General features: G+C 40.3%; 1 protein-coding gene across 2 annotated transcripts in view; it reads right to left on the bottom strand.

The window, feature by feature from the left end:
* LOC131689287 (uncharacterized) overlaps positions 1–16,854 on the bottom strand; it is an 80,251-nt gene extending 63,397 nt beyond the window's left edge. For both annotated transcript variants that reach the window (XM_058974268.1, XM_058974266.1), the window contains exon 1: positions 16,737–16,854. In XM_058974268.1, coding sequence (XP_058830251.1) covers positions 16,737–16,783 — 47 coding nt within the window. In that variant the 5' untranslated portion in view covers positions 16,784–16,854. The remainder of the gene's footprint in view (positions 1–16,736) is intronic.
* Positions 16,855–25,283: the final 8,429 nt, after the last annotated feature.

The following is a 25,283-nucleotide window of genomic DNA, read 5'->3' on the forward strand; positions in this document are numbered from 1 at the left end:
ATTCCTTGCTTCTGTATTCCGGTGAAACACGACATTTCCAGAACAATACGACATAATTAAAAGCGATTACCTCTACTACCTCTACTACCTCAAGACATCTATCGATAAAATATGCTAATACCTTGAAGGGTTCGCAAGACAAGCATTATTAATCGTGTGTAAACTTTGGTATCTATTATTATAGGAAATGAAATAATAATTACGTATTAGTTTTTTCTCCATAAATAATTTGATAGGATGTGAACTCATATGTTATCATTATTCACGCACGTTGTTGTGTTAACTGAAGTGCATTTTGAGCGGTATAATAACAGTACTACCTAAGTACCTGAAACGACCGACTTTATATGTCGAACTTACAACCGATGACGAGCGCGTGTTTTTATACTAACAACTACAATAAGATTATAAGAATGAAAAGAAACTAATTTACTAATTTAAAACCACAATATGTCAAAATCAAAAAAAGCAGAAGATGCAAGAAACTAAATTTGGTTCCCTTCAGCGACAACAACCGAGCTTCAGCATTATTATGCTTATGACAAAATATGGTTAACATGGCAATCAGTAAGAACCACTCAGAAGTATATGAAAGCACTCAACACAATGAGAACAACTATTATAATGAACATGATTTAACTGATCAAAAACATGAACATGATGAACATGAAAATGAAACATTCGTTCTTCGTGAAGACATGCCGCAAATTGGTTCCTGATCTTTCTGACGAATTCAACCCTCGTATACGATTCTACAGTTATCACTCCATTCAAACTAGACCATGCGTACTCCCCACGTACATCAAACGCCCTGTTGATAAGTTCCATAGTCAGTCCAATGAACACCAAACAAATTAATAGAAATTAATCCGCTCAGTCCAAACAAATTCCAGGCCGACGTTCACGCGTTCTCTCACAACGCATTCAAATCAACAAGCGCTTAAAACAACAAATTAAAGACCACCCCAAGATCGGAAAAACTGTTGCACAACAAAGGCGTCTCATTGTCAAAGACAGCACTGTCGAAGAATCATCCCATAAAAAGGTAATAAAGGACCCGAACAACAAGAATTGATCGCCGTCGAATACGATAAACAAACGAAAAATGTCAATTATAAATACAATTTATGCAATAAAATACCAATACCACACAAATATTGCAAGTATTTTGAGCAAACTGCAACGAGCGCGACATGCCTTATAGATTCTCAAACAAAGGAACCACATGGCACGAAATCAATATATTGAGCATATATTCTTGACTATATATTCCTTGCTTCAGAGATCCGAAATATGCATAAATAAAGTTCTTAATTTTTTGAAATCTTTCACCGTCAGACCCAAGGGAAACTTAAATAAAACAATCAGAAAGGGCTATGAGGCTATATCCAGGGACTAAAGAAGAATATTTGAAGAGCTTCGGCCCATTAAAAAGAAAGGAAAATAACTACATGTCCCGATTCTGTCAATGTCCCCGTTTTATCAGCCCAAAACTCATCATTGGGCTGATAAAAATGGGTGTTCACTGTATTAACAAAAGTCAGATGAACAACTAACAACACTCATCACCAATCGAAAGCCGTAAAATTTGTGTGATTCAATAGGCCTCTTTACACGCGTAATAAAAGTGTCATTACTAAGTAATGACATTACTGGGAACTTCGTCATTACTCGCCTTACACGATTTTTAAAAGTGGCATTATCGCTCAGTAATGACATTAGGCGTGTTTCGAAATTCAACATTGCTCAACAATTGGTCATCGATGACCAAATTGTTGAGTTAAACATGGCCGCCGCGATTTTTTTCGGTGAGCAAAAGAGAAAGTTTTGCTCTGTTGTGATACAAAACTTCGGATGCAACATTGCACGTTGTAGAACTGCGACACCCATTCCCCTCTCGCTGTTGAGCGGCAAAGAGAAACTAAAATAAGCTGTTACCAGTGATGCCACATTTTATATTATTTACCGGGAATAAAAAAAATCGCACTACTTTTTCAGAAAATTTGTACCGAAATTTACAGCAATAAGTTAATGTAAACGTTTTGCTAGTTGAATAATATTTGGTTAATTTGGGTGTTTTATACATCAAACTTTCCAATCTCACTTTATTTTTCCGTCAATAATAAATAAAAAACACTGAGTTCTTAGTGCAAAAATCATTTGTTCTATTGTTAAGGTTTCAATAATAAGTTCATTCGCCAGCAAATCATTTGTTTGGAGTAGTCAAATTACAAAATATATTTGTATTACACACCAAAGAAAAACAGTTTCCGTAAATTTATATATCCTATATACACTTTCTCAATATTACTAGGTATAAGAAATGTCAAATAAAACTATTGTTTTACCATTTTATCTCCAAAAATATGTACCATGCTGTAGTTTCCTTAGACATCATTTTAATCTGTACCTATACAATTCAAATAATCTGCAGCTTTATAGAAACATCTGTACTTTTGGTAGCACTGCGCGGTACGCATACAGATCTGTCAATCGCGCTTCTCATTCGTTCTTGAAATGATGGTGGGGGCATGCAGTCGGCTGAAATAAATTCCCATTCTCACAACATGTGGTCGGCACCCAGGCATGCTATCTCTTTCGCTTCTTTTACCTGTTGTATAAGCTTCTTTCAAGAATGCGTGTACCACCGTCAACGAAGTTTTGGCGTCAGTGTGCTCTTGGGCTCGCATCTGGTAGGATGGTTGCTAATTGATGCGCGCAGTTGTATGATAAATAGGGCATTCAAGTTTTCATTGCGCTCAAATACAGTTTTTCACTATTCTCGGGTTATTTTTGCTATTATCAGTTTCTCGGTGATGGTTTGGCCGATTATCACAAATGCCTCAAATATAAGGTATGTTTTCCTGTTACAAAAATTTAATTGAAAAATGTGGAATAAAAATGTAATAAGAAATGAAGTTGCTTGGTAAAGTCAAAATACCAGTACTTCTATATAGTAGCGCATATATTCCAATACAGTGAAATAAAAACATATTGTATTTCATTAATAAGAACGACGCCATATTTGACGAAAAATAATTGCTCTATACATTACATCTAATCAGGAGTCCGGTCTCAACCGGTACAGAATTATTGAACATTAGACAAACTGCAAAAAATGTATGTATGTTTTACGGACAAAATATCCCAAAACTCTAACTTCCGCATTCTTCAAGAAACAGATGTATTCTCATTCAAAAACTAAGATTGCTCCCTTTAAAAATATATGAAGTGTAATTTTCTAAAGGTTAGTTCGAAAGTTCTAGCATTTAATGTATTTCCCTCTAATATTTTCCCAAAAAGCAAATGGCAAAAACTTCAATTGAAGTGAACGGGAGTCAAACTATGTGGTATTTGGTAAAAAAAAGCTTCAAAAAAGCTACAAAATAGTCTTAACTGAAAAATATTAAGACTTAATTTGGTAGAAAATTATAGTAAAATTGAATGGAAGTACGCGAAAAAAAGTTATGAAGCATACTTTTTGAGAAAGAGTCCAATAAAATTGACTGCAGAAAAATTCACATTGAATTTACACAGCAATCAAAGAAGATAGAAATACGATGTTGATGAACGAATGATAGAATAATCATCCTAATTTGGACCCCTCCTTATTTTGGACGCTTTCAGACATTTGTATCCTTTACTGCCAATTACTCCAAATTCGTTTGGTTTGATGAAGATAATTATATTCTTTGGGTTGTGTTTAAGTCCCAGCATAATTAGTTCATCTCTAATTCCTTTAAATTAGTCGAAATTCACAGTTGAAAAATTGATATCAAAACGATTCATAATTCCACGATTTCCAACAGAAATCGGGAGAAGTGATGCACTTTTAAATTGTATTTAAGGGTAAAAATTTATTGTTTTTAAATGATCTAATAATTTTGTCTCTATTTGGATCTTGCATTTTATGTATTTGAAATGGTTAGTTTGTGATGTTTTACTTAGAAGTATAAAATAACTAGTCCAAAATATGTCGTAAAAATAATAGCGTCAAAATATTTCGGACACAGCTAGATTTTCTTTCATTATAGCAGCCTGTTTATCAATTTAAAATAATCAAAATTATCACTTCATCAATTATTTTTTGCGGTGCGGTTGCGGTAAAACCGCGCGGTAAAAACTCTTTCCCGCACCGCATCTGCGGGAAAAAGTGTCTCACCGCACCGCAGATTTTACGGTGCGGGTGCGGTAAATACCACGCGGTTGCGGTAATTACCGCAACCGCGACGAACCCTAGTTCCGGAAATATAAACTGTTAATCGTCCGGTCACATGAAATTCCCATAGAAGATGGAACTAAAAAATTCAAAGAAATCGAATTTGAATTTGGGATGACAAATATCTTTAAGATGCATGAAACATCAAGATTTTAACCAAACCATTTTTGGTGTTTAGATCATATGGGCATCCTTCCTATACATTATGCGAACATTATCCTGTTTCTCCTACCAGCTGATCAAGACGACCAAGCTCAAACCGCTGATTACTGGTTCAAGTTATCGATTTGGTCTTTTCTTTTACAAAATTTTAGAACTCGAATATTGATTTCTTGTATATAGTTGTCATGTCATGTATAATGAAAATGTATTACACTCAGGTTTTTTTACGCGGGGGATACGTACCGCGTTAATTGGAAAATCCGCGTAAAAAGCCGCGTTAATTCGAAAATCCTCGTGAAAAAACCGCGTTAATTCGAAAGTTCGCCTAAAAAACTCTCAACACAAGACTTAGAATATTTTTAAATGTTTTTTTTTTGCACGGATTTCGCAATTAATACGGTTTTTGCAAAAATAAGTCCTTTTGAATGCAAAAGACTTAGACTTTTTCCTACAAAAATGCTGAGTTCTTTTAAATCCAATGAACTTAGAAGAATTTTGGCAGTTTTTTGCGCGGATTTCGTAATTATCTCGTTTTTTGCAAAAAAAATATGCCTAGTCCTTTTGAATGCAACAGACTTAGAAGATTTTCGGAAAGATGGAAGAGACGGGTCTGGACTCCTTATGTCCCGCACCTCAACAATATGGGTATTTTCTGAATGGTCTTGACGAGTAGGTGCCAGAAATTGATATTTGACGCTATTTTGAAATCCAAGATGGCAACTTCCGGTTTAGAGAAATTCGCTGTAACCCAATCAATATAGGTATTTTCGGAATGGTGTTAACGAGTGCCAGGAATAAATAAATAAATAAATCAGCATCTTCAGCTCAAGGTTGTCCATGAAAAATTGATTTTGGAAGCCATTTTGAAATTCAAGATGGTGATTTCCGGCTTAGCGAGATTCTCTACAACTTAACCAATATGAATATTTTCAGAATGGTTTTTGACGAGCAGGAGACAAATATCGATGTTTGACGTCATTTTGAAATTCTAGATGGCGACTTCCGGTTAGCCGAAATTCCTGAATGGAAAATCTGGGCGATCATCCAAAACATCCTCGAATATAAGATCTAATCATAAACCAGCGAAATGTAAAATATTTTTATGTGTGTATCCTGAAGAGTGCGGTGAGAATGGAAATGAGAGAAGAAAGAGATGTATGTAATGTGAGTTGGGGTTTTAATTGATTCAAATTAAACACATTGCTAAAATTCAAGTAAATTCAACTGCTTTATTAAAGCTATTTGTACATCCCATACTCATTGGGTTATAGCTAATTTCGCTAAACCGGAAGTCGCTATCTTAGATTTAAAACATCTAAGTCTTTTGCATTAAAAAAAGGAAATTTATTCATTTCAACTACCATCAAAGGCATTTTGAACATCATTCTTCATTAGATGCACAATATATGTACCTATGTGAAAAACTGGTGCGAGTATTACGTACTACTATTGCACTGGCGGATCGCCTTCATTGCAATTGAGTGAGTTTCAGGCAACCTATATTTTAACTAAAGATTAGGACAAATCAGACTGAAGTCCACGCTGGCACGTAACCAGAGGGAAGGAGGGGGAGTCTAAAGGGTAACTCCGCTCCCCCACCACATTTTCGGGAATAATGATAAATGATCATAAATAAAAAAAATAATAATTCCAAACAAGCGTGTTTTCAAATTGATGTGAAAATGATATAGAATATATTTAATAGTAGATTGAGCATTGGCAAAATCAAATTCTTACATTGGCGATCCTGCCGGTTATTGTAAAAAGAATCCAGTTAGAATCCCCCACGCGGTTAAATCAAGTAAGGAAAGAGTGAAAGCGTGTAAACTGAAAGGCTTCCCAAAAACAATATGGCGACTCGAAAGAAAAAAGAATTGTGAACGCGTGTAAACCACGTGCCTTTTCATACTAGCAAAATTGCTGCTTAGTCGCCTGTCATGAAAAATGGCTGCTTTGTAGCCTGCAAAGAAAAAACTCAGCAGCCGCATGCATATATTATATTTCGCAAAAATCGCCTTAAGGGCCATCCATATACCACGTGGACAATTTAGGAAAGGGTAGAGGTCACGAGAAAGTCCATGCTTGTCCATTGGGATGGGGGTGGGGGTATGGGTAATGTCCACGTCGTCATATTTTTGTCTTTTATATAAAAATGAAACAAATTTGTATTGTCATTGGTGTGAGCGGTTATATTCAATTTTTTTCAAGATTTTTAAATAGTCCAAGTGTTTATAACAGCATAGTATATGCGTGTGCATCACGTGTGAAAATTGAAAACATCTATGAAGACTATCATCGAAAAAATCATAAGAACTCGCACGAAAAAGAATCAGAATTTTTTATCTAGGGTAACTGCTCCCTAATTCATCTTAGCACCTCTATTCATCTCACCCATTTGAACACATTAGTTAGAGCAGTATCTGCTATCTCTATTCAACGCATTAGCTCAAATGGTAGGATGATTAAGGGTACGTTGTGCTCGACTTTTCGCTTCGCTCAAACGCGAGTGTTTTACATTTCCCAGGAATTTTTTTTTAAACTGTACTGCTTCTTAGGAACGAAGCAAAGATGATGATACCTATTTAAGCGCAATCCACTAACTTTAAGTCGAGTTATCAATGAAATAGTGTGATATCCTGACTAATGAGATGAATAAGGGCTCGTCTACCCTAAATCACTTGATGCAATCATCTGTAACATGGTCTAATCACATTAATTTTGGATTTCATAGCTAGAGGTTGAAATTACGAACCAATTCAAGAATTCAAAGGTTATTTGTGATGAATCTTTGAAATGTAAATATAAAATATCATAAGTCGTTGAGATTTGAACGATTTTCATAAGGTCTGCTTCATATTAGTCTTCCACATGGGAAAATTTTCTAAATCCCATTTTTATGAAACTACCCATTTTTTGAAAGTCCACATGGACACCGTAGGGAGGGATAGGGGTTTATGAATCGTCCACACTTGTCCACGAGGGGGTCAGAAAAAAGGGTTTTTTTGTCCACGTGGTAAATGAACGGCCCCTTACAGTACGCCACATCGCAATTGAATAAAAAAGCTCGCGCATAAATATCAGCAAAAATACCTTGTCGCAATGAAAACTAGGCATGACGGTTCGGGACAACCACATTATATTCAAATCACAAAACAAATAGTTTTGTTCTAACATAATAACATCGCATAATTGCATATAATCAATCGTAAGACTAAAACAAAATGGCCGCCAGCATAAAATATTACCGCTACAAAGCTTGGCATGGCAGATCGGGACGATCGCATTGTATTCAGCTGAATGCCTTGAGCAACACGATTTTTTGAGCCATTAATGAATTGCTCGTATACGCACATCAGCGTTAGCCCATGATAATTTACATGGGCTTTTCCCATGTAAATTATCAAAAACGGTTCACCAGAAGTTGCCATCTTGGTTTTCAGAATTGCATCCAAAATCGATCTCTGGTATCTACTCGTAAAGCCTGTTCCGAAAATACCCATATTGATTAGGTTAGAGAGAATTAAGCATTTGCCACAAAAATGGGGTAAAATAAATAAAAACAATTGTGGCGAACGTTTCAGTGGCATTCAATTTTTGAACCACAATATAAAATTAATTCACTTCGTAAATATTCTATGGGCATACTTTTTCGATCGATTTGCTTCTTTCTATAACACTCAGCAAATGATCAAAAAACTTTTAAGCAGGTTTTCACTTGTTCAACAAATATTTTGGTTGTAGTACAGAACCTACGAATCAATTGTCGACAACCGACCAGTGACGGCAACCGACCAGTTTCCCCTACCTACTACGAAACTATATGAAGTGAAACAACGAGAAAAATGTTAGCCTTCGTTAGGTGTAACATTTTTGTAACAATTAATTCAAAATTATTTTAAGCCATATTTAAATGTTTTTGAAACCAAATTGTTTGTTAGAAATTCAGAGTTTGGTAAATAATGTCTTTGATGCGGTTGGCCAACACGAATCAGTGCCGAAGTGGATCATGTGTGGCCGCAATAATACTGTACAAAGATAATGTGGTCAATCGCTATAACTGATTCAAAACCTTTATAATAATTTTTAAAGCATGTAGAAAATCACAACTAAAATAATATTGAAACTTCATGAATCCAGTACTAAAACTCAGAGTTTTTTTCGGAAGCATTTTTAGTAGATTTACTGATATTAATATATACTGGTGACTGGATTAAGGTCCATATAAGTTCTAGAATATGAATTGCCAAATTTTACACAAACTCGAATTCAAATTCCAATTAGTTCCAATTAAAGTTAAAAAATTCCTTTCGACAAAAACAACACCGCATTTAATGTAAAATTTGTGAATTTTACATTCATCAAGCAGTGACCGCTGGCTTATTCTTTGTTCTGGAACTCTGTGGACTCTCGAAAGTATTTTCAAAATAGCATTGCAACTATTGCGCTTTTTATCTGTTTTGCCTATACAACTTCAAGGCACCGAAGAGAGGCAGTAAAGCAGTTTTTGCATGTCGCTAAATATTGTATTTAAACACTAAAGTGTGTTTTTAACTACGCATGAGACCTCAATATATTTTACATTCTCGTGTTCGATGATTTTTTAAGACTGGTCAGAAAACGTAGAAAAACATCTATGGTCCCTTAAGTGATTGGTATACATCAGCAACATTGAACGTATTATTGTTTGAATTATTTTCCAACAGTAAATATGCTGTTTGTTTAGGCTTAGGTGCTTTTCTGATCTAACAGGTAGGGTGATAATAGAAACAAGGAGAAAATCTGCTCATTACCTTATATTTTCATAAAAATATACAGGCATTTTCCATACGTCTCCCAACCTTTGAACGGAACGGATCGTTATATTTCACAGTGGTGCTCGGTGTGTAAATTTTAGTGAGTCAAGGTCATCCTTTGTTCGTTCGTTAGCAGCCGTTCTGCTGGTGCCGACAGTAAATCCAGTACATTGTTTTCGCTGGTGCGGAACAATCGACGTTGTTTGCAGATAAGTTTTGCTTTATTTTTTTTCCTCGTTTGCTTTCTTTCCTTTTCCCTACTTTTACTCTACCTTGTAATCAAATAATAAGACACATTCCCGTTTATATAACGCTCTGCCCTCGTGCTTAAATGGCCGAGGGCGAAATACCATCTGATGTAATCATGGAAGTCCCTGATCCCCCTAATACTCGCATTGCTCCCCGTATAAAGCAGTACCCAGAAGGTTCCTCTGGGCCATGGGTGGTATATTTTCGGACCGGAGAGAAACCGGTTAATATATTAAAACTTTCTCGAGATCTGACTGCTAATTATCCGGCCGTAACTCAGATAACACGTGTTCGGGCAAACAAGATACGTGTTCTAGTGAGTGATCTCGGCCAGGCAAACGCGATTGCTTGCTGTGAGCGCTTTACGCGGGAATTTAAAGCGTACGTGCCTTGTGTGGCCTGTGAAATCGATGGGGTAGTGTCCGAACCGGGCCTGAAATGCGAAGAACTGTTGGAGCACGGGGTTGGCTGCTTTAAGAACCCCTCTCTTGAACAGATTAAGATCTTAGAATGCAAACAATTGTATACCGCAAACACCGAGGGAGGTAAGACTACCTACTCTCTATCAGGCTCGCTTCGGGTGACATTCGCCGGGTCCTCTCTTCCCAACTACATCCTCCTTGACAGGGTTCGCCTACCAGTTCGCCTGTTTGTACCGCGGGTCATGAGCTGCAGCAATTGCAAGCAGTTGGGCCACACAGCCACATATTGTGGAAATAAGAAACGATGCGGCAAATGCGAAGGAGAGCATGAGGATGACTCTTGCGACAAAGAAACTGAAAAGTGTATTTGCTGCGGGGGCCCTTCACATGCTCTTAAATCATGCCCTGCGTACAAGCAGCGCGGGGATAAAATTAAGCGCTCCCTTAAGGAACGCTCAAGGCGTTCTTATGCAGAAATGCTAAAGAATGCTTCGCCATCTGTCCTGTCCGAAAATCCCTATGCTGGTTTGGCTAACGTTGAGCAAGAATCTGACGACCCACGAGAGGGAACATCTTTGGTTAACCCAGGGGAATCCAGGAAGAGGAGAAATCCAGCCTCCCCTACATTGCCTCGTAAGGGTGCCAAGGTGTCGTCCACTCAGAGTGCGCCATCTACAACCAATAAATCCAACGGAAGTGATGCACAAAAGCCGAAGCAATTTGCTCCAGGACTTGGAAATATTAATTCTAACAAGGAGTACCCACCACTTCCAGGGACATCCAAAACCCCAAGTGTCCCCTTTTTTCAAACAGATACTCAGTCCAGTAGCGGACTAATGAAATTTTCTGACATAGTGGACTTAATTTTCACAGCTTTCAATGTTACTGATCCTCTTAAAAGCCTTCTGATACGTTTTCTCCCTATAGTGCAAACATTTTTGAAGCAGTTGACTACTAAATGGCCCCTCCTTGCAGCGATCGTATCCTTCGATGGCTAAGTCATCGAACGAGGTCACCGATTCGATCACTGTTCTACAGTGGAACAGCAGAAGTATCCTCCCGAAAATCGATTCCTTTAAATTTTTACTAAATAGTTTAAAATGTGATGCTTTCGCATTATGTGAAACTTGGTTAACTTCCGATATAAATCTCAACTTCCACGACTTTAATATAATTCGTCTGGATCGAGAAAACCCCTATGGAGGAGTACTTTTAGGGATCAAAAAGTGCTATTCTTTCAACCGAATTAACCTCCCTTCGACACCAGGCATTGAAATTGTCGCTTGTCAAGTTTTAATCAAAGGTAAAGACCTTTGCATTGCTTCCATCTACATTCCTCCTAGAGCCTCGGTAGGGCACCGAACGCTTTGTAATATCACGGAATCCTTACCGGCACCGCGGCTAGTTCTGGGAGACTTTAACTCGCACGGTACGGTATGGGGCTGTCTTCATGATGATAATAGATCAACATTAATCCAAGATCTTTGCGATAATTTCAACATGACCATCTTAAACACGGGAGAAATGACGCGGATTCCTACACCACCAGCACGCGCAAGCGCGTTGGATTTATCGCTTTGCTCGACATCGCTACAGTTAGATTGCATGTGGAAGGTGATCCCTGATCCCCACGGTAGCGATCATTTGCCTATCGTGATTTCAATTGCTAACGGTTCAAGACCATCGGAAACAATCAATGTATCGTATGACCTCACACGGAACATTGATTGGAAGAGTTACGCGACCGCGATATCCGTTAAAATCGAATCCACTCAAGAACTTCCTCCGGAGGAAGAGTACAGGTTTTTGGCTGGCTTGATTCTCGACAGTGCGAATCAAGCTCAGACTAAACCAGTACCCAGCGCGAATACCCATAGACGGTCTCCCACCCTGTGGTGGGATAAAGAGTGCTCAGAGCTGTACGCGGAAAAGTCCACTGCATATAAGGCCTTCCGGGAAGACGGGTTACCCGCTAGCTATCAACAGTACGCGTCGTTAGAAAGGCGAATGAAGAGTCTAATGAAAGCCAAAAAACGCAGTTATTGGCGCCGGTTCGTCGACGGGTTAACGAGAGAAACAGCGATGAGCACTCTTTGGGGTACGGCTCGACGTATGCGTAATCATAATAGTACCAACGAGAACGTGGAATATTCAAACCGTTGGATATTCGCTTTCGCCAAGAAGATCTGTCCGGACTCTGTCCCGGTACAGAAAACGTACCGCGCCGCGTCTTCTCACGATACCGCGAACGAAACACCGTTTTCGATGGTGGAGTTCTCACTTGCTCTCTTATCGTGCAACAATAACGCCCCAGGGTTAGACAGAATCAAATTCAACTTGCTGAAGAATCTGCCTGACACTGCAAAAAGGCGCCTGTTGAATTTATTTAACAAGTTTCTTGAGGGTAACATTGTCCCTTATGAATGGAGGCAAGTGAAGGTCATCGCCATCCAAAAACCAGGAAAACCAGCCTCCGACCACAACTCGTATCGGCCGATTGCAATGCTGTCCTGTATTCGGAAGTTGTTCGAGAAAATGATCATGTTTCGCCTCGACAATTGGGTTGAAGCAAATGGCTTACTGTCAGATACACAATTTGGCTTCCGCAAAGGCAAAGGGACGAACGATTGCCTTGCGTTGCTTTCTACAGAAATCCAAATGGCCTATGCTAACAAAGAGCAGATGGCATCAGTCTTCTTGGATATTAAGGGGGCTTTTGACTCAGTTTCTATCAACACTCTGTCAGAGAAGCTGCACCAGCATGGTCTTTCGCCAATTTTAAATAACTTTTTGCTAAACCTGTTGTCTGAAAAGCACATGCACTTTTCGCATGGCGATTTAACAACATCGCGATTTAGCTACATGGGTCTTCCCCAGGGCTCATGTCTAAGTCCCCTGCTCTACAATTTCTACGTGAATGACATTGACGATTGTCTTGCCAATTCATGCACGCTAAGGCAACTTGCAGACGACGGGGTGGTCTCTGTTACAGGGCCCAAAGCTGCCGACTTGCAAGGACCATTACAAAATACCTTGGACAATTTGTCTGCTTGGGCTCTTCAGCTGGGTATTGAGTTCTCCACGGAGAAAACTGAGTTGGTTGTTTTTTCTAGGAAACGTGAGCCGGCGCAACTCCAGCTTTTAATAATGGGTGCAACGATCAACCAGGTTTTCACATTTAAATATCTCGGGGTCTGGTTCGACTCTAAAGGTACCTGGGGATGTCACATTAGGTATCTGAAACAGAAATGCCAACAAAGGATCAATTTTCTCCGAACAATAACTGGAACATGGTGGGGTGCTCACCCAGGAGACCTGATCAGGTTGTACCAAACAACGATATTGTCGGTGATGGAGTACGGGTGTTTCTGTTTCCGCTCCGCTGCGAACATACACTTCATCAAACTAGAGAGAATCCAGTATCGTTGCTTGCGCATTGCCTTGGGTTGCATGCACTCGACCCATACGATGAGTCTCGAAGTGCTGGCGGGCGTTCTTCCGCTAAAAAATCGATTTTGGGAACTCTCATATCGATTGCTCATCCGATGCGACATTCTGAACCCGTTGGTAATTGAAAACTTCGAGAGGCTCGTCGAGCTTAATTCTCAAACCCGATTTATGGCCTTGTACTTCGACTACATGGCACAGAGCATTAATCCTTCTGCATATACTCCCAACCGTGTTCGTTTGCTAGATACTTCTGATTCTACTGTATTCTTCGACACATCCATGAAGGAAGAGATTCGTGGAATCCCGGACCATATACGCCCGCAGGTGATCCCCAATATATTTTATAATAAATTCCGAGAAGTCGACTGCGACAAAATGTTTTACACTGACGGATCAAATCTCGATGGGTCCACTGGCTTCGGTATCTTCAACAATACTATCACCGCTTCATTCAAGCTCAATGATCCCGCTTCAGTTTACGTCGCAGAGTTAGCTGCAATTCAGTACACCCTTGGGATCATCGACACTCTGCCCACAGATCACTACTTCATCGTTTCGGACAGCCTCAGCTCTATCGAGGCTCTTCGTGCGGTGAAGCCTAAAAAGCAATTACCGTATTTTCTGGGGAAGATACAGGAGTCCTTGTGTACGTTATCTGAAAAATCTTATAAGATTACCTTTGTTTGGGTCCCCTCTCATTGTTCTATCCCGGGCAATGAAAAGGCCGACTCATTAGCAAAGGTGGGCGCATTAAATGGTGACATATACGAAAGACCAATCTGCTTCAATGAATTTTTTAGTATTTGTCGTCAGAGGACGCTCAACAGTTGGCAAACCTCGTGGAGCAATGGGGAACTTGGACGATGGCTACATTCGATTATCCCAAAGGTATCAACGAAGCCTTGGTTCGGGGGGATGGATGTGGGTCGGGATTTTATTCGTGTAATGTCCCGACTTATGTCCAATCACTACACCATGGATGCGCATTTGCGGCGTATTGGGCTTGCGGAGAGTAGTCTGTGCGCTTGTGACGAGGGCTATCACGACATCGAACACGTTGTCTGGGTGTGCGCCGGGTATTGTGACGCCAGGTCTCAGTTAAAGGAATCCCTTCGGGCCCGAGGTAGACCACCCAATGTACCAGTCCGAGATATGCTGGCAACTCGTGATTTCCCCTATATGTCCCTTATTTATACCTTCATAAAAACGATAAATATCCCAATTTAGCCCCTCTCTTTTATTTCTCGTTTTTAGAGTTTCCTCCTGCCTTGTGGAACCGATCAGCTCCAGAGTGCCACTATGTAACCGCCATCGCCCTTACCACTACGCCTACACAGAAGGAAACTGAAGCGAGAGCGATTCGAGGTCCGATGACTTTTGAAGGATTCCCCGCGGGTCCGAAGAATACCATCCGCCAATCCGGTACTCGACGACTTACTAGACTGAGGCGCAAATTTGTTTCGCTGATCCCCCCCCCCCCCCCCCGGTTCGAGCGAAAGTTGCAAGTTTTGCTCTTCTTTCCCTGTCTCTCCCCTGTCCTTGATACAACTGCTGCTACATTGATGCGGAAATAAGCCACCCTCTGAATATCTTGACCAAGCATAAGTTTTAGTTAAAAAATTCAAATTAGTATTCTGTATTCCTAGTTTTAAGATAGCTATAATTTTTACTCTTTATTGAAACTCTTGTCCTCCATCTTGTAAATAGAATTGAATCCCTAGTTTTAAGATTTCTGTGAAATTTCTCATAAATATTTGTTCCCCCTTTTGTGTACTAAACTATATTGTTAGTTTTAAGATAACCGTAAAATATTTCGTAAAATACTATTACTCCCCCTCTTGTATATCAAAGTGAATCCCTTGTTTTAAATTTTTTTCATAAAAAAATTTTTTGGCCCTCTTTTGTATATTGAATCTTATTTCTAGTCTTAAGATAGCTGTAAACTTTCTTTTCCTTTGTAAAAAAAAATATTTCAACATTGTAACCTCCTAGTTTTAAGATATCCAAAATGTAAAAACAAAAGCATTTGGCACCGCCAAGCTAACGCATTTGTGCCTATCAAATAAACGAAATGAATAAAAAAAAAAACAGGCATTTTCCAACATCAACGAAATAAGCAGATTGGAAGCTACACCATTAATTTTGTTCTACCGACTCCCACTTTTTCCGCACCTTTTACCAAGTTTTATGCAGCCGAGCTAACCAAGATCTCAGTACAAGTGACGTTTGTTTTGCTGAAACTCGGAAAATATATTACTGAAAATCAGTAAATTGAAGCCACGTTGCTGAACTATCAATTGAAAAAATTAACTGACCGTTCAGCTGTGCGGAAAACACCGAACTGAAGATGAGATATTCAAATTTTGAATCTTCAAAAGCGCGAACAATTTTGAAAAAACTACTTACCACCGAATCAAACTTAAATTATAAATGCTAATAACAGTTTTGGTTTCATCTCAATTAATGCCTGAAGCATTGAGACGAGTACATATAGACCTTTTTAGTAGACCCAACACGAAAAACACTCAAATAGCTATATAATTAGCTGCAGGAAGCTAAAAAATGCATTTAAAGTATAGTCCATAAAGGAAGAGTATTCTGATTGCAATTGAAAAGCAAGATAGTGAACTTTTTCTTTGTTTATTGTCTTATTTTCAGAGTGCGCAACTAGTGTTTAGGATAAACAATTTATTAACTAAAATCTCGACAAACATATGATTACGGCCTAAAAGCCAACTGTCATCCACTTTGAATGGAAATTCCGGACAAACCGTTACACGCCAATCACAGATGTTGGTAGTAAACGAAAGAGAAAAGTTTTCTCTTTCATAAACTGTTGTGAACTGTGTTCGACTAGTAACGGTTTGTCTGGAATTTCCGTTCAAAGTGGATTTTGACAGTTGGCTTTTAGGCCGTAATCATATGTTTGTCGAGAAATGTACATAAGATGCGCATAAGTTACCCAGGCCGAAAATAGGAAAAAAAAACGACAGGCGCAAGTCCAATCATTTTCTAAACTGCTCACTCGACTGACACGCAGAAGTGAAACTTATTCACCAGCAATTCAATACTAGCGCATGCCAAATAACTGGTGTATTGGTATGTGTACTTTAAAAGTCTCTTTCCTCTCGATGCCGTTTGTTGACCAAATCATCGGCCCTCACCGTACGATGGATTGTTGAGCTGTCTGATGTGATGATCTCTCTCTCGCACAACATAATCAAGCTTTGTTTATGTTGCACACTGGTGTCACAGCGCGTCGCTTTACTCTCCCGCAACAAAAAGTCATCAAAATACCGATGAGTTGTTGGTGGATTTCAGAACGCGGCTATTACCAACGCTACGTGTAAGACCCCCTAAACAGGCTTAGCCTACACGCAGGGCGCTCGATAAGATGTGCGAGGAACGCTTTCAAATGTACCACCTTGTAGACAAACTTACTTAACTGTCATATTTTCCTTTGATGTCGTAATCATGCAATGTTCCATTGTAAATAAAAATAAAGATGATCGATATGTTTCTACGAGGATTAAAGCAAGAGAACGAGAACGCGCAGTTGATTATTATCCTATCTCCTGGTATAAGTTGTGTACTTTAAAATTTGCGCGTCTGAAATTAACCGCAAGCGTTATTCATATAATAGCTACGATTTCCAAGATTTTCTCAAACATACAAAACCGCAAGAATAGCCCATTTTAGGTTCACTTCTAATCCTGATGATGATATCTGGTACAGTGAGAAATATAGAATTGCTAATTAGAACAATCTCACCCGCAAGCAGTCGTCTTCCTCGTACGATATGCTCGGACATGGCTTGGCTTTCCAAAGCCGCCGGTACACTTCCACTTGGTAAATATTCCAACAGGAATCCGATTTTTCCAATTTGCAACACGATTTCTTTTTCATCACTCTCTCCTTTATCTTAATTTTCAATTTTAACATATTTTATCAAACCTAAAAAGATTACAATATTCCACAACAGCAAGCACAACCCTTAATTATATACACTTCACTTTTGCCCGTTTTTTTTCAACAGCCACTGACTCATTAAAATCGGGAATAAAATCACTACACGTCCGGCTCGGTTGCTTGTCCACGAGCTTCTCCGGAATAACAATCGCTTCGATTTCTCAACTAAAACATTTTAATCTGCTAAATAATATTTTGTTTATTTCTGTAAACGATGTCTCTCAATGAACTGAGTTTCTCGAACGGTTTGTTGATTTTCTTCTATCTTAACCGGAATCTCACTCTCCGGAGTATACAGGAGCAAAAAATACTTGCTCCTTTTTACTCCGGTTTGCTACCAGAAAAAAAGAGAAAGAGAGCGTACAGGAATGATTTTCTCCGGAGTACTTCCAGTTTCTACTGATGGTACTGGAACAAACCTAATCCTACCGAAAAGCTATTTTCGATTTGTTTTCCCCCACCTATCAGAGCATTATGACAGGTGGATGAAAACAAATCGTTGAAGACACTAATACAGTTACAGATTGTCAAGTGCTCTATATATATATATATATATATATATATATATATATATATATATATATATATATATATATATATATATATATATATATATATATATATATATATATATATATATATATATATATATATATATATATATATATATATATATATATATATATATATATATATATATATATATATATATATATATATATATATATATATATATATATATGAGATATCTGATGTTTAAAATACGCACACTGAGATATTTTTTTTTTTATTCATTTCGTTTATTTGATAGGCACAAATGCGTTAGCTTGGCGGTGCCAAATTCTTTTGTTTTTACATTTTGTATATTTTAAAACTAGGAGGTTACAATGTTGAAATATTTTTTTATAAAAGAAAAATTTTACAGCTATCTTAAGACTAGAAATAAGATTCTATATACAAGAGAGGGGGCGAAAGATTTTTTTTATGAAAAAATTTTAAAACAAGGAATTCAATAGTAATAATTTTTAGGAAATATTTACAGTTATCTTAAAACTAACAATATAGTTTGGTACACAAAAGGGGGAACAAATATTTATGAGAAAATTCGCAGGTGTTTTAAGACTAGGGATACAATTCTATTTACAAGATGGGGGACAATAGTTTTAACAAAGAGGTAAAATTACAACTATCTTAAAACTAGGAATACAGAATACAAATTTGAACTTTTTTAGCGGAGACTTATGCTTGGTCAAGATATTCAGAGGGGGGCTGTAGAAGCAGTTGTATCAAGGACAGGGGAGAGAAAGCGTAGATGGTGACCGGGAGAGAAGAGCAAAACTTGCAACTTTCGCTCAAACGGGAGATCAGCGAAAGATTACCGCCTCAGTCTAGTAGGTCGGATTGGCGGATGGTATTCTTTGGACCCGCGGGGAATCCTTCAAAAGTCATCGGACCTTGAGTCGCTCTCGCTTCAGTTTCCGTAGTGGTAAGTGCGACGGCGGTTACATAGTTGCAGTCTGGAGCTGATCGGTCCCACAAGGCAAGAGAAAGCTTCTAAAACGAGAAATAAAAAGAGAGGTGCTAAATTGGGATATTTGTCGTTTTTATGAAAGTATAAATAAGGGACATATAGGGGAAATCACGATTTGCCAGTATATCTCGGACTGGGACATTGGGTGGTCTACCTCGGGCCCGAAGGGAATCCTTTAGCTGAGACCTGGCGTCCAAGTACCCGGCGCATACCCAGACAACGTGCTCGATGTCGTGATAGCCCTCGTCACAAGCGCACAGACTACTCTCCGCAAGCCCAATACGCCGCAGATGCGCATCCAAGGTGTAGTGGTTGGACATAAGTCGGGACATTACACGAATAAAATCCCGACCCACATCCATCCCCCTGAACCAAGGCTTCGTTGATACCTTTGGGATAATGGAATGTAGCCATCGTCCAAGTTCACCATTGCTCCACGAGGTTTGCCAACTGTTGAGTGTCCTCTGACGACAAATACTAAAAAATTCGTTGAAGCAGATTGGTCTTTCGTATATGTCACCATTTAATGCGCCCACCTTTGCTAATGAGTCGGCCTTTTCATTGCCCGGAATAGAGCAATGAGAGGGGACCCAAACAAAGGTAATTTGATAAGATTTTTCAGATAACGTACACAAGGACTCCCGTATCTTCCCCAGGAAATATGGGAATTGCTTTTTGGGCTTCATCGCACGAAGAGCCTCGATGGAGCTGAGGCTGTCCGAAATGATGAAGTAGTGATCTGTGGGCAGAGTGTCGATGATCCCAAGGGCGTACTGAATTGCAGCTAACTCTGCGACGTAAACTGAAGCGGGATCATTGAGCTTGAATGAAGCGGTGATAGTATTGTTGAAGATACCGAAGCCAGTGGACCCATCGAGATTTGATCCGTCAGTGTAGAACATTTTGTCACAGTCGACTTCTCGGAATTTATTATAAAATATATTGGGGATCACTTGCGGGCGTATATGGTCCGGGATTCCACGAATCTCTTCCTTCATGGATGTGTCGAAGAATACAGTAGAATCAGAAGTATCTAGGAAACGAACACGGCTGGGAGTATATGAAGAAGGATTAATGCTCTGTGCCATGTAGTCGAAGTACAAGGCCATAAATCGGGTTTGAGAATTAAGCTCGACGAGCCTCTCGAAGTTTTCAATCACCAACGGGTTCAGAATGTCGCATCGGATTAGCAATCGATATGAGAGTTCCCAAAATCGATTTTTTAGCGGAAGAACGCCCGCCAGCACTTCGAGACTCATCGTATGGGTCGAGTGCATGCAACCCAAGGCAATGCGCAAGCAACGATACTGGATTCTCTCCAGTTTGATGAAGTGTATGTTCGCAGCGGAGCGGAAACAGAAACACCCGTACTCCATCACCGACAATATCGTTGTTTGGTATAACCTGATCAGGTCTCCTGGGTGAGCACCCCACCATGTTCCAGTTATTGTTCGGAGAAAATTGATCCTTTGTTGGCATTTCTGTTTCAGATACCTAATGTGACATCCCCAGGTACCTTTAGAGTCGAACCAGACCCCGAGATATTTAAATGTGAAAACCTGGTTGATCGTTGCACCCATTAATAGAAGCTGGAGTTGCGCCGGCTCACGCTTCCTAGAAAAAACAACCAACTCAGTTTTCTCCGTGGAGAACTCAATACCCAGCTGAAGAGCCTAAGCAGACAAATTGTCCAAGGTATTTTGTAATGGTCCTTGCAAGTCGGCAGCTTTGGGCCCTGTAACAGAGACCACCCCGTCGTCTGCAAGTTGCCTTAGCGTGCATGAATTGGCAAGACAATCGTCAATGTCATTCACGTAGAAATTGTAGAGCAGGGGACTTAGACATGAGCCCTGGGGAAGACCCATGTAGCTAAATCGCGATGTTGTTAAATCGCCATGCGAAAAGTGCATGTGCTTTTCAGACAACAGGTTTAGCAAAAAGTTATTTAAAATTGGCGAAAGACCATGCTGGTGCAGCTTCTCTGACAGAATGTTGATAGAAACTGAGTCAAAAGCCCCCTTAATATCCAAGAAGACTGATGCCATCTGCTCTTTGTTAGCATAGGCCATTTGGATTTCTGTAGAAAGCAACGCAAGGCAATCGTTCGTCCCTTTGCCTTTGCGGAAGCCAAATTGTGTATCTGACAGTAAGCCATTTGCTTCAACCCAATTGTCGAGGCGAAACAAGATCATTTTCTCGAACAACTTCCGAATACAGGACAGCATTGCAATCGGCCGATATGAGTTGTGGTCGGAGGCTGGTTTTCCTGGTTTTTGGATGGCGATGACCTTCACTTGCCTCCAGTCATGAGGGACAATGTTACCCTCAAGAAACTTGTTAAATAAATTCAACAAGCGCCTTTTTGCAGTGTCAGGTAGATTCTTCAGCAAGTTGAATTTGATTCTGTCTAACCCTGGGGCGTTATTGTTGCATGATAAGAGAGCAAGTGAGAACTCCACCATCGAAAACGGTGTTTCGTTCGCGGTATCGTGAGGAGACGCGGCGCGGTACGTTTTCTGTACCGGGACAGAGTCCGGACAGATCTTCTTGGCGAAAGCAAATATCCAACGGTTTGAATATTCCACGTTCTCGTTGGTACTATTACGGTTACGCATACGTCGAGCCGTACCCCAAAGAGTGCTCATCGCTGTTTCTCTCGTTAACCCGTCGACGAACCGGCGCCAATAACTACGTTTTTTGGCTTTCATTAGACTCTTCATTCGCCTTTCTAACGACGCGTACTGTAGATAGCTAGCGGGTAACCCGTCTTCCCGGAAGACCTTATATGCAGTGGACTTTTCCGCGTACAGCTCTGAGCACTCTTTATCCCACCACAGGGTGGGAGACCGTCCATGGGTATTCGCGCTGGGTACTGGTTTAGTCTGAGCTTGATTCGCACTGTCGAGAATCAAGCCAGCCAAAAACCTGTACTCTTCCTCCGGAGGAAGTTCTTGAGTGGATTCGATTTTAACGGATATCGCGGTCGCGTAACTCTTCCAATCAATGTTCCGTGTGAGGTCATATGAGACATTGATTGTTTCCGATGGTCTTGAACCGTTAGCAATTGAAATCACGATAGGCAAATGATCGCTACCGTGGGGATCAGGGATCACCTTCCACATGCAATCTAACTGTAGCGATGTCGAGCAAAGCGACAAATCCAACGCGCTTGCGCGTGCTGGTGGTGTAGGAATCCGCGTCATTTCTCCCGTGTTTAGGATGGTCATGTTGAAATTATCGCAAAGATCTTGGATTAATGTTGATCTATTATCATCATGAAGACAGCCCCATACCGTACCGTGCGAGTTAAAGTCTCCCAGAACTAGCCGCGGTGCCGGTAAGGATTCCGTGATATTACAAAGCGTTCGGTGCCCTACCGAGGCTTTAGGAGGAATGTAGATGGAAGCAATGCAAAGGTCTTTACCTTTGATTAAAACTTGACAAGCGACAATTTCAATGCCTGGTGTCGAAGGGAGGTTAATTCGGTTGAAAGAATAGCACTTTTTGATCCCCAAAAGTACTCCTCCATAGGGGTTTTCTCGATCTAGACGAATTATATTAAAGTCGTGGAAGTTGAGATTTATATCGGAAGTTAACCAAGTTTCACATAATGCGAAAGCATCACATTTTAAACTATTTAGTAAAAATTTAAGGGAATCGATTTTCGGGAGGATACTTCTGCTGTTCCACTGTAGAACAGTGATCGAATCGGTGACCTCGTTCAATGACTTAGCCATCGAAGGATACGATCGCTGCAAGGAGGGGCCATTTAGTAGTCAACTGCTTCAAAAATGTTTGCACTATAGGGAGAAAACGTATCAGAAGGCTTTTAAGAGGATCAGTAACATTGAAAGCTGTGAAAATTAAGTCCACTATGTCAGAAAATTTCATTAGTCCGCTACTGGACTGAGTATCTGTTTGAAAAAAGGGGACACTTGGGGTTTTTGGTGTCCCTGGAAGTGGTGGGTACTCCTTGTTAGAATTAATATTTCCAAGTCCTGGAGCAAATTGCTTCGGCTTTTGTGCATCACTTCCGTTGGATTTATTGATTGCGGTTGGCGCACTCTGAGTGGACGACACCTTGGCACCCTTACGAGGCAATGTAGGGGAGGCTAGATTTCTCCTCTTCCTGGATTCCCCTGGGTTAACCAATGATGATCCCTCTTGTGGGTCGTCAGATTCTTGCTCAACGCCAGCCAAAAGAGCAAAGGAATTTTCGGAAGGGACAGATGGCGAAGCATTCTTTAGCATTTCTGCATAAGAGTGCCTCGAGCGATCCTTAAGGGAGCGCTTAATTTTATCCCCGCGCTGCTTGTACGCCGGGCATGACTTAAGAGCATGCGGAGGGCCCCCGCAGTAAATACACTTCTCAGTTTCTCCACCGCAAGCGTCATCCTCATGCTCTCCCTCGCATTTGCCGCACCGTTTTTTATTGCCACAATAAGTGGCTGTGTGGCCCAGTTGCTTGCAATTGCTGCAATTCATTACCCGCGGTACAAATAGGCGAACAGGTAGGCGAACCTTATCCAGGAGGACATAGTTGGGAAGAGCAGATCCGGAGAAAGTCACCCGAATCGAGTCTGACGGAGAATAAGTTATCTTATCATCTTCAGTTTTTGCGGAATACAATTGCTTGCATTCCAGAATTTTCACCTTTTGAAGTGAAGGGTCCTTAAAGCAGCCAACCCCGTACTTCAACAGGTCTTCGCACTTTAGACCCGGTTCGGCGACGACCCCATCGATCTCCACAACTCTACAAGGCACATACACTTTGAATTGCTTCGTAAAACGCTCGCTGCGAGCAATCTGGTTTGCCTGGTCGAGGTCATTTACTATAACGCGTATCTTATTAGCTCGAACACGTGTTATCTGAGCCACGGACGGGTAGTTGGCAGTCAGCTCCCGTGAGATTTCTAGAATATTGGGCGATTTCGTGTTGGGCCGGAAATACACCACCCAGGGTCCAGTCGAACTGGCTGGGTATGTTTTAATACGGGGAGGACTGGGGGAATCAGGGGAGGGAGTAATTTCGGGTTTATCCGGTATATCCATGGGAATATCATTCCCATCCAATGTTACTTCACCCTCGGCCATTTAGGCACGAGGATAACACGTGGTGTAAACGAGAGATGAAACTTATATTCGGGGGAAAGGGCAGAAGTAGAGACCGATCGGGGAAAGGGAAATGAAAGAAAAAAAAATACTTAGCTTATATAGCGGCGATTCCGGCTATTCTGGTATTCACTTCACCAGCCTGGGCACCGGCGAACAAAGACTGCCTCGAACAATGGTTGACCTTCACTGACAATTTATTCTTGTTCACTTTATGCACAGCACCAGAAAACGAACTGCTTCGATCGAGAGCTCGGAGAGTTATGACACTGAGATATGGCATTTGTACACTACCGCCCTCCCCTTAAGCTCAGAAGCGGTTTATTCTCCTCCCAATTCGTCGTGTAAATGATTTGTTTTTCTCCCAATTCAAACGTCAAAACGGCACAATACCAACGCAGATGGATAAGCCTCAAGACGGATACAGGTGTGCACATTTTTTTCTGTGTGTGAGTGCGGTTGTCATTTTTCTTTGCTGAAGCCGAAAAAACAAGAGGATATGAAGAAGAAAAGCACAAACAAATGACGTAGTGGGCCTTTCTGTTGCCATAAGTTTTGTTTCGGTTCGGTCATTGTAAATTTAATCGTTTTTTTAGGTGAAAGGTGTCCATAAGTGTTCTTGTAGGTAGATCCGAGGTGAAGCTCGGCTTTTTGCACTTTTCCTCGTGTGCAAAAGAATCAGGATGCTCGGTCGGATATTTATGTTTACTTCAAGGGCCCCGGCCGCCATGCTTAATTTTGCAAGTATATTACTAATACACTCAAAAGTGTCAAATGGTCCCACCTTTCTCTTCCTCTTGGATAAGCCTATTAGTTTCTTTACTGTCACAGTTAACCTCACTTTTCTTGACAGTTCACTAGTACTGTTTACAATTTTTGGACGACTTGATGCCTCGGTAGCAAATCGCAAAAAAAAAATTTCTAAGTCCATGTAAACAGTACAAGCGAACTGTCAAAAATGAGTACCCGAGTTCATTTGTGACTTCAGCGTAATGTATTCAATATAAGGAGAAAGACGACAGCTGTCAAAAATGGAACAATGATTATTTGTCAGTTCCATTCGAAATGAGTCAAATCCATGCATTTTGAGAGGTCGTTTTGCCTTTCTCATATAAAGAAAGGCTATGCAATCACTGTAAAAATCGACTTTGTAACCGAGGCCCGGAGGGCCGAGTATCATACACCATTCGATTCAGTTCGTCGAGATCGGCAAATGTCTGTGAGGGTATGTATGTGTGTGTGTATCATTTAAACTCACACAATTTTCTCAGAGATGGCGGAACCGATTTTCGCAAACTTAGTTTCTGAAAGGTATAACGCTCCCATAAGCTGCTATTGAATTTTTAGTTGATCCGACTTCCGGTTGCGGAGTTACG

This window comes from Topomyia yanbarensis, chromosome 3 (assembly GCF_030247195.1).
Source record: "Topomyia yanbarensis strain Yona2022 chromosome 3, ASM3024719v1, whole genome shotgun sequence".
Lineage (NCBI taxonomy): Eukaryota > Metazoa > Arthropoda > Insecta > Diptera > Culicidae > Topomyia > Topomyia yanbarensis.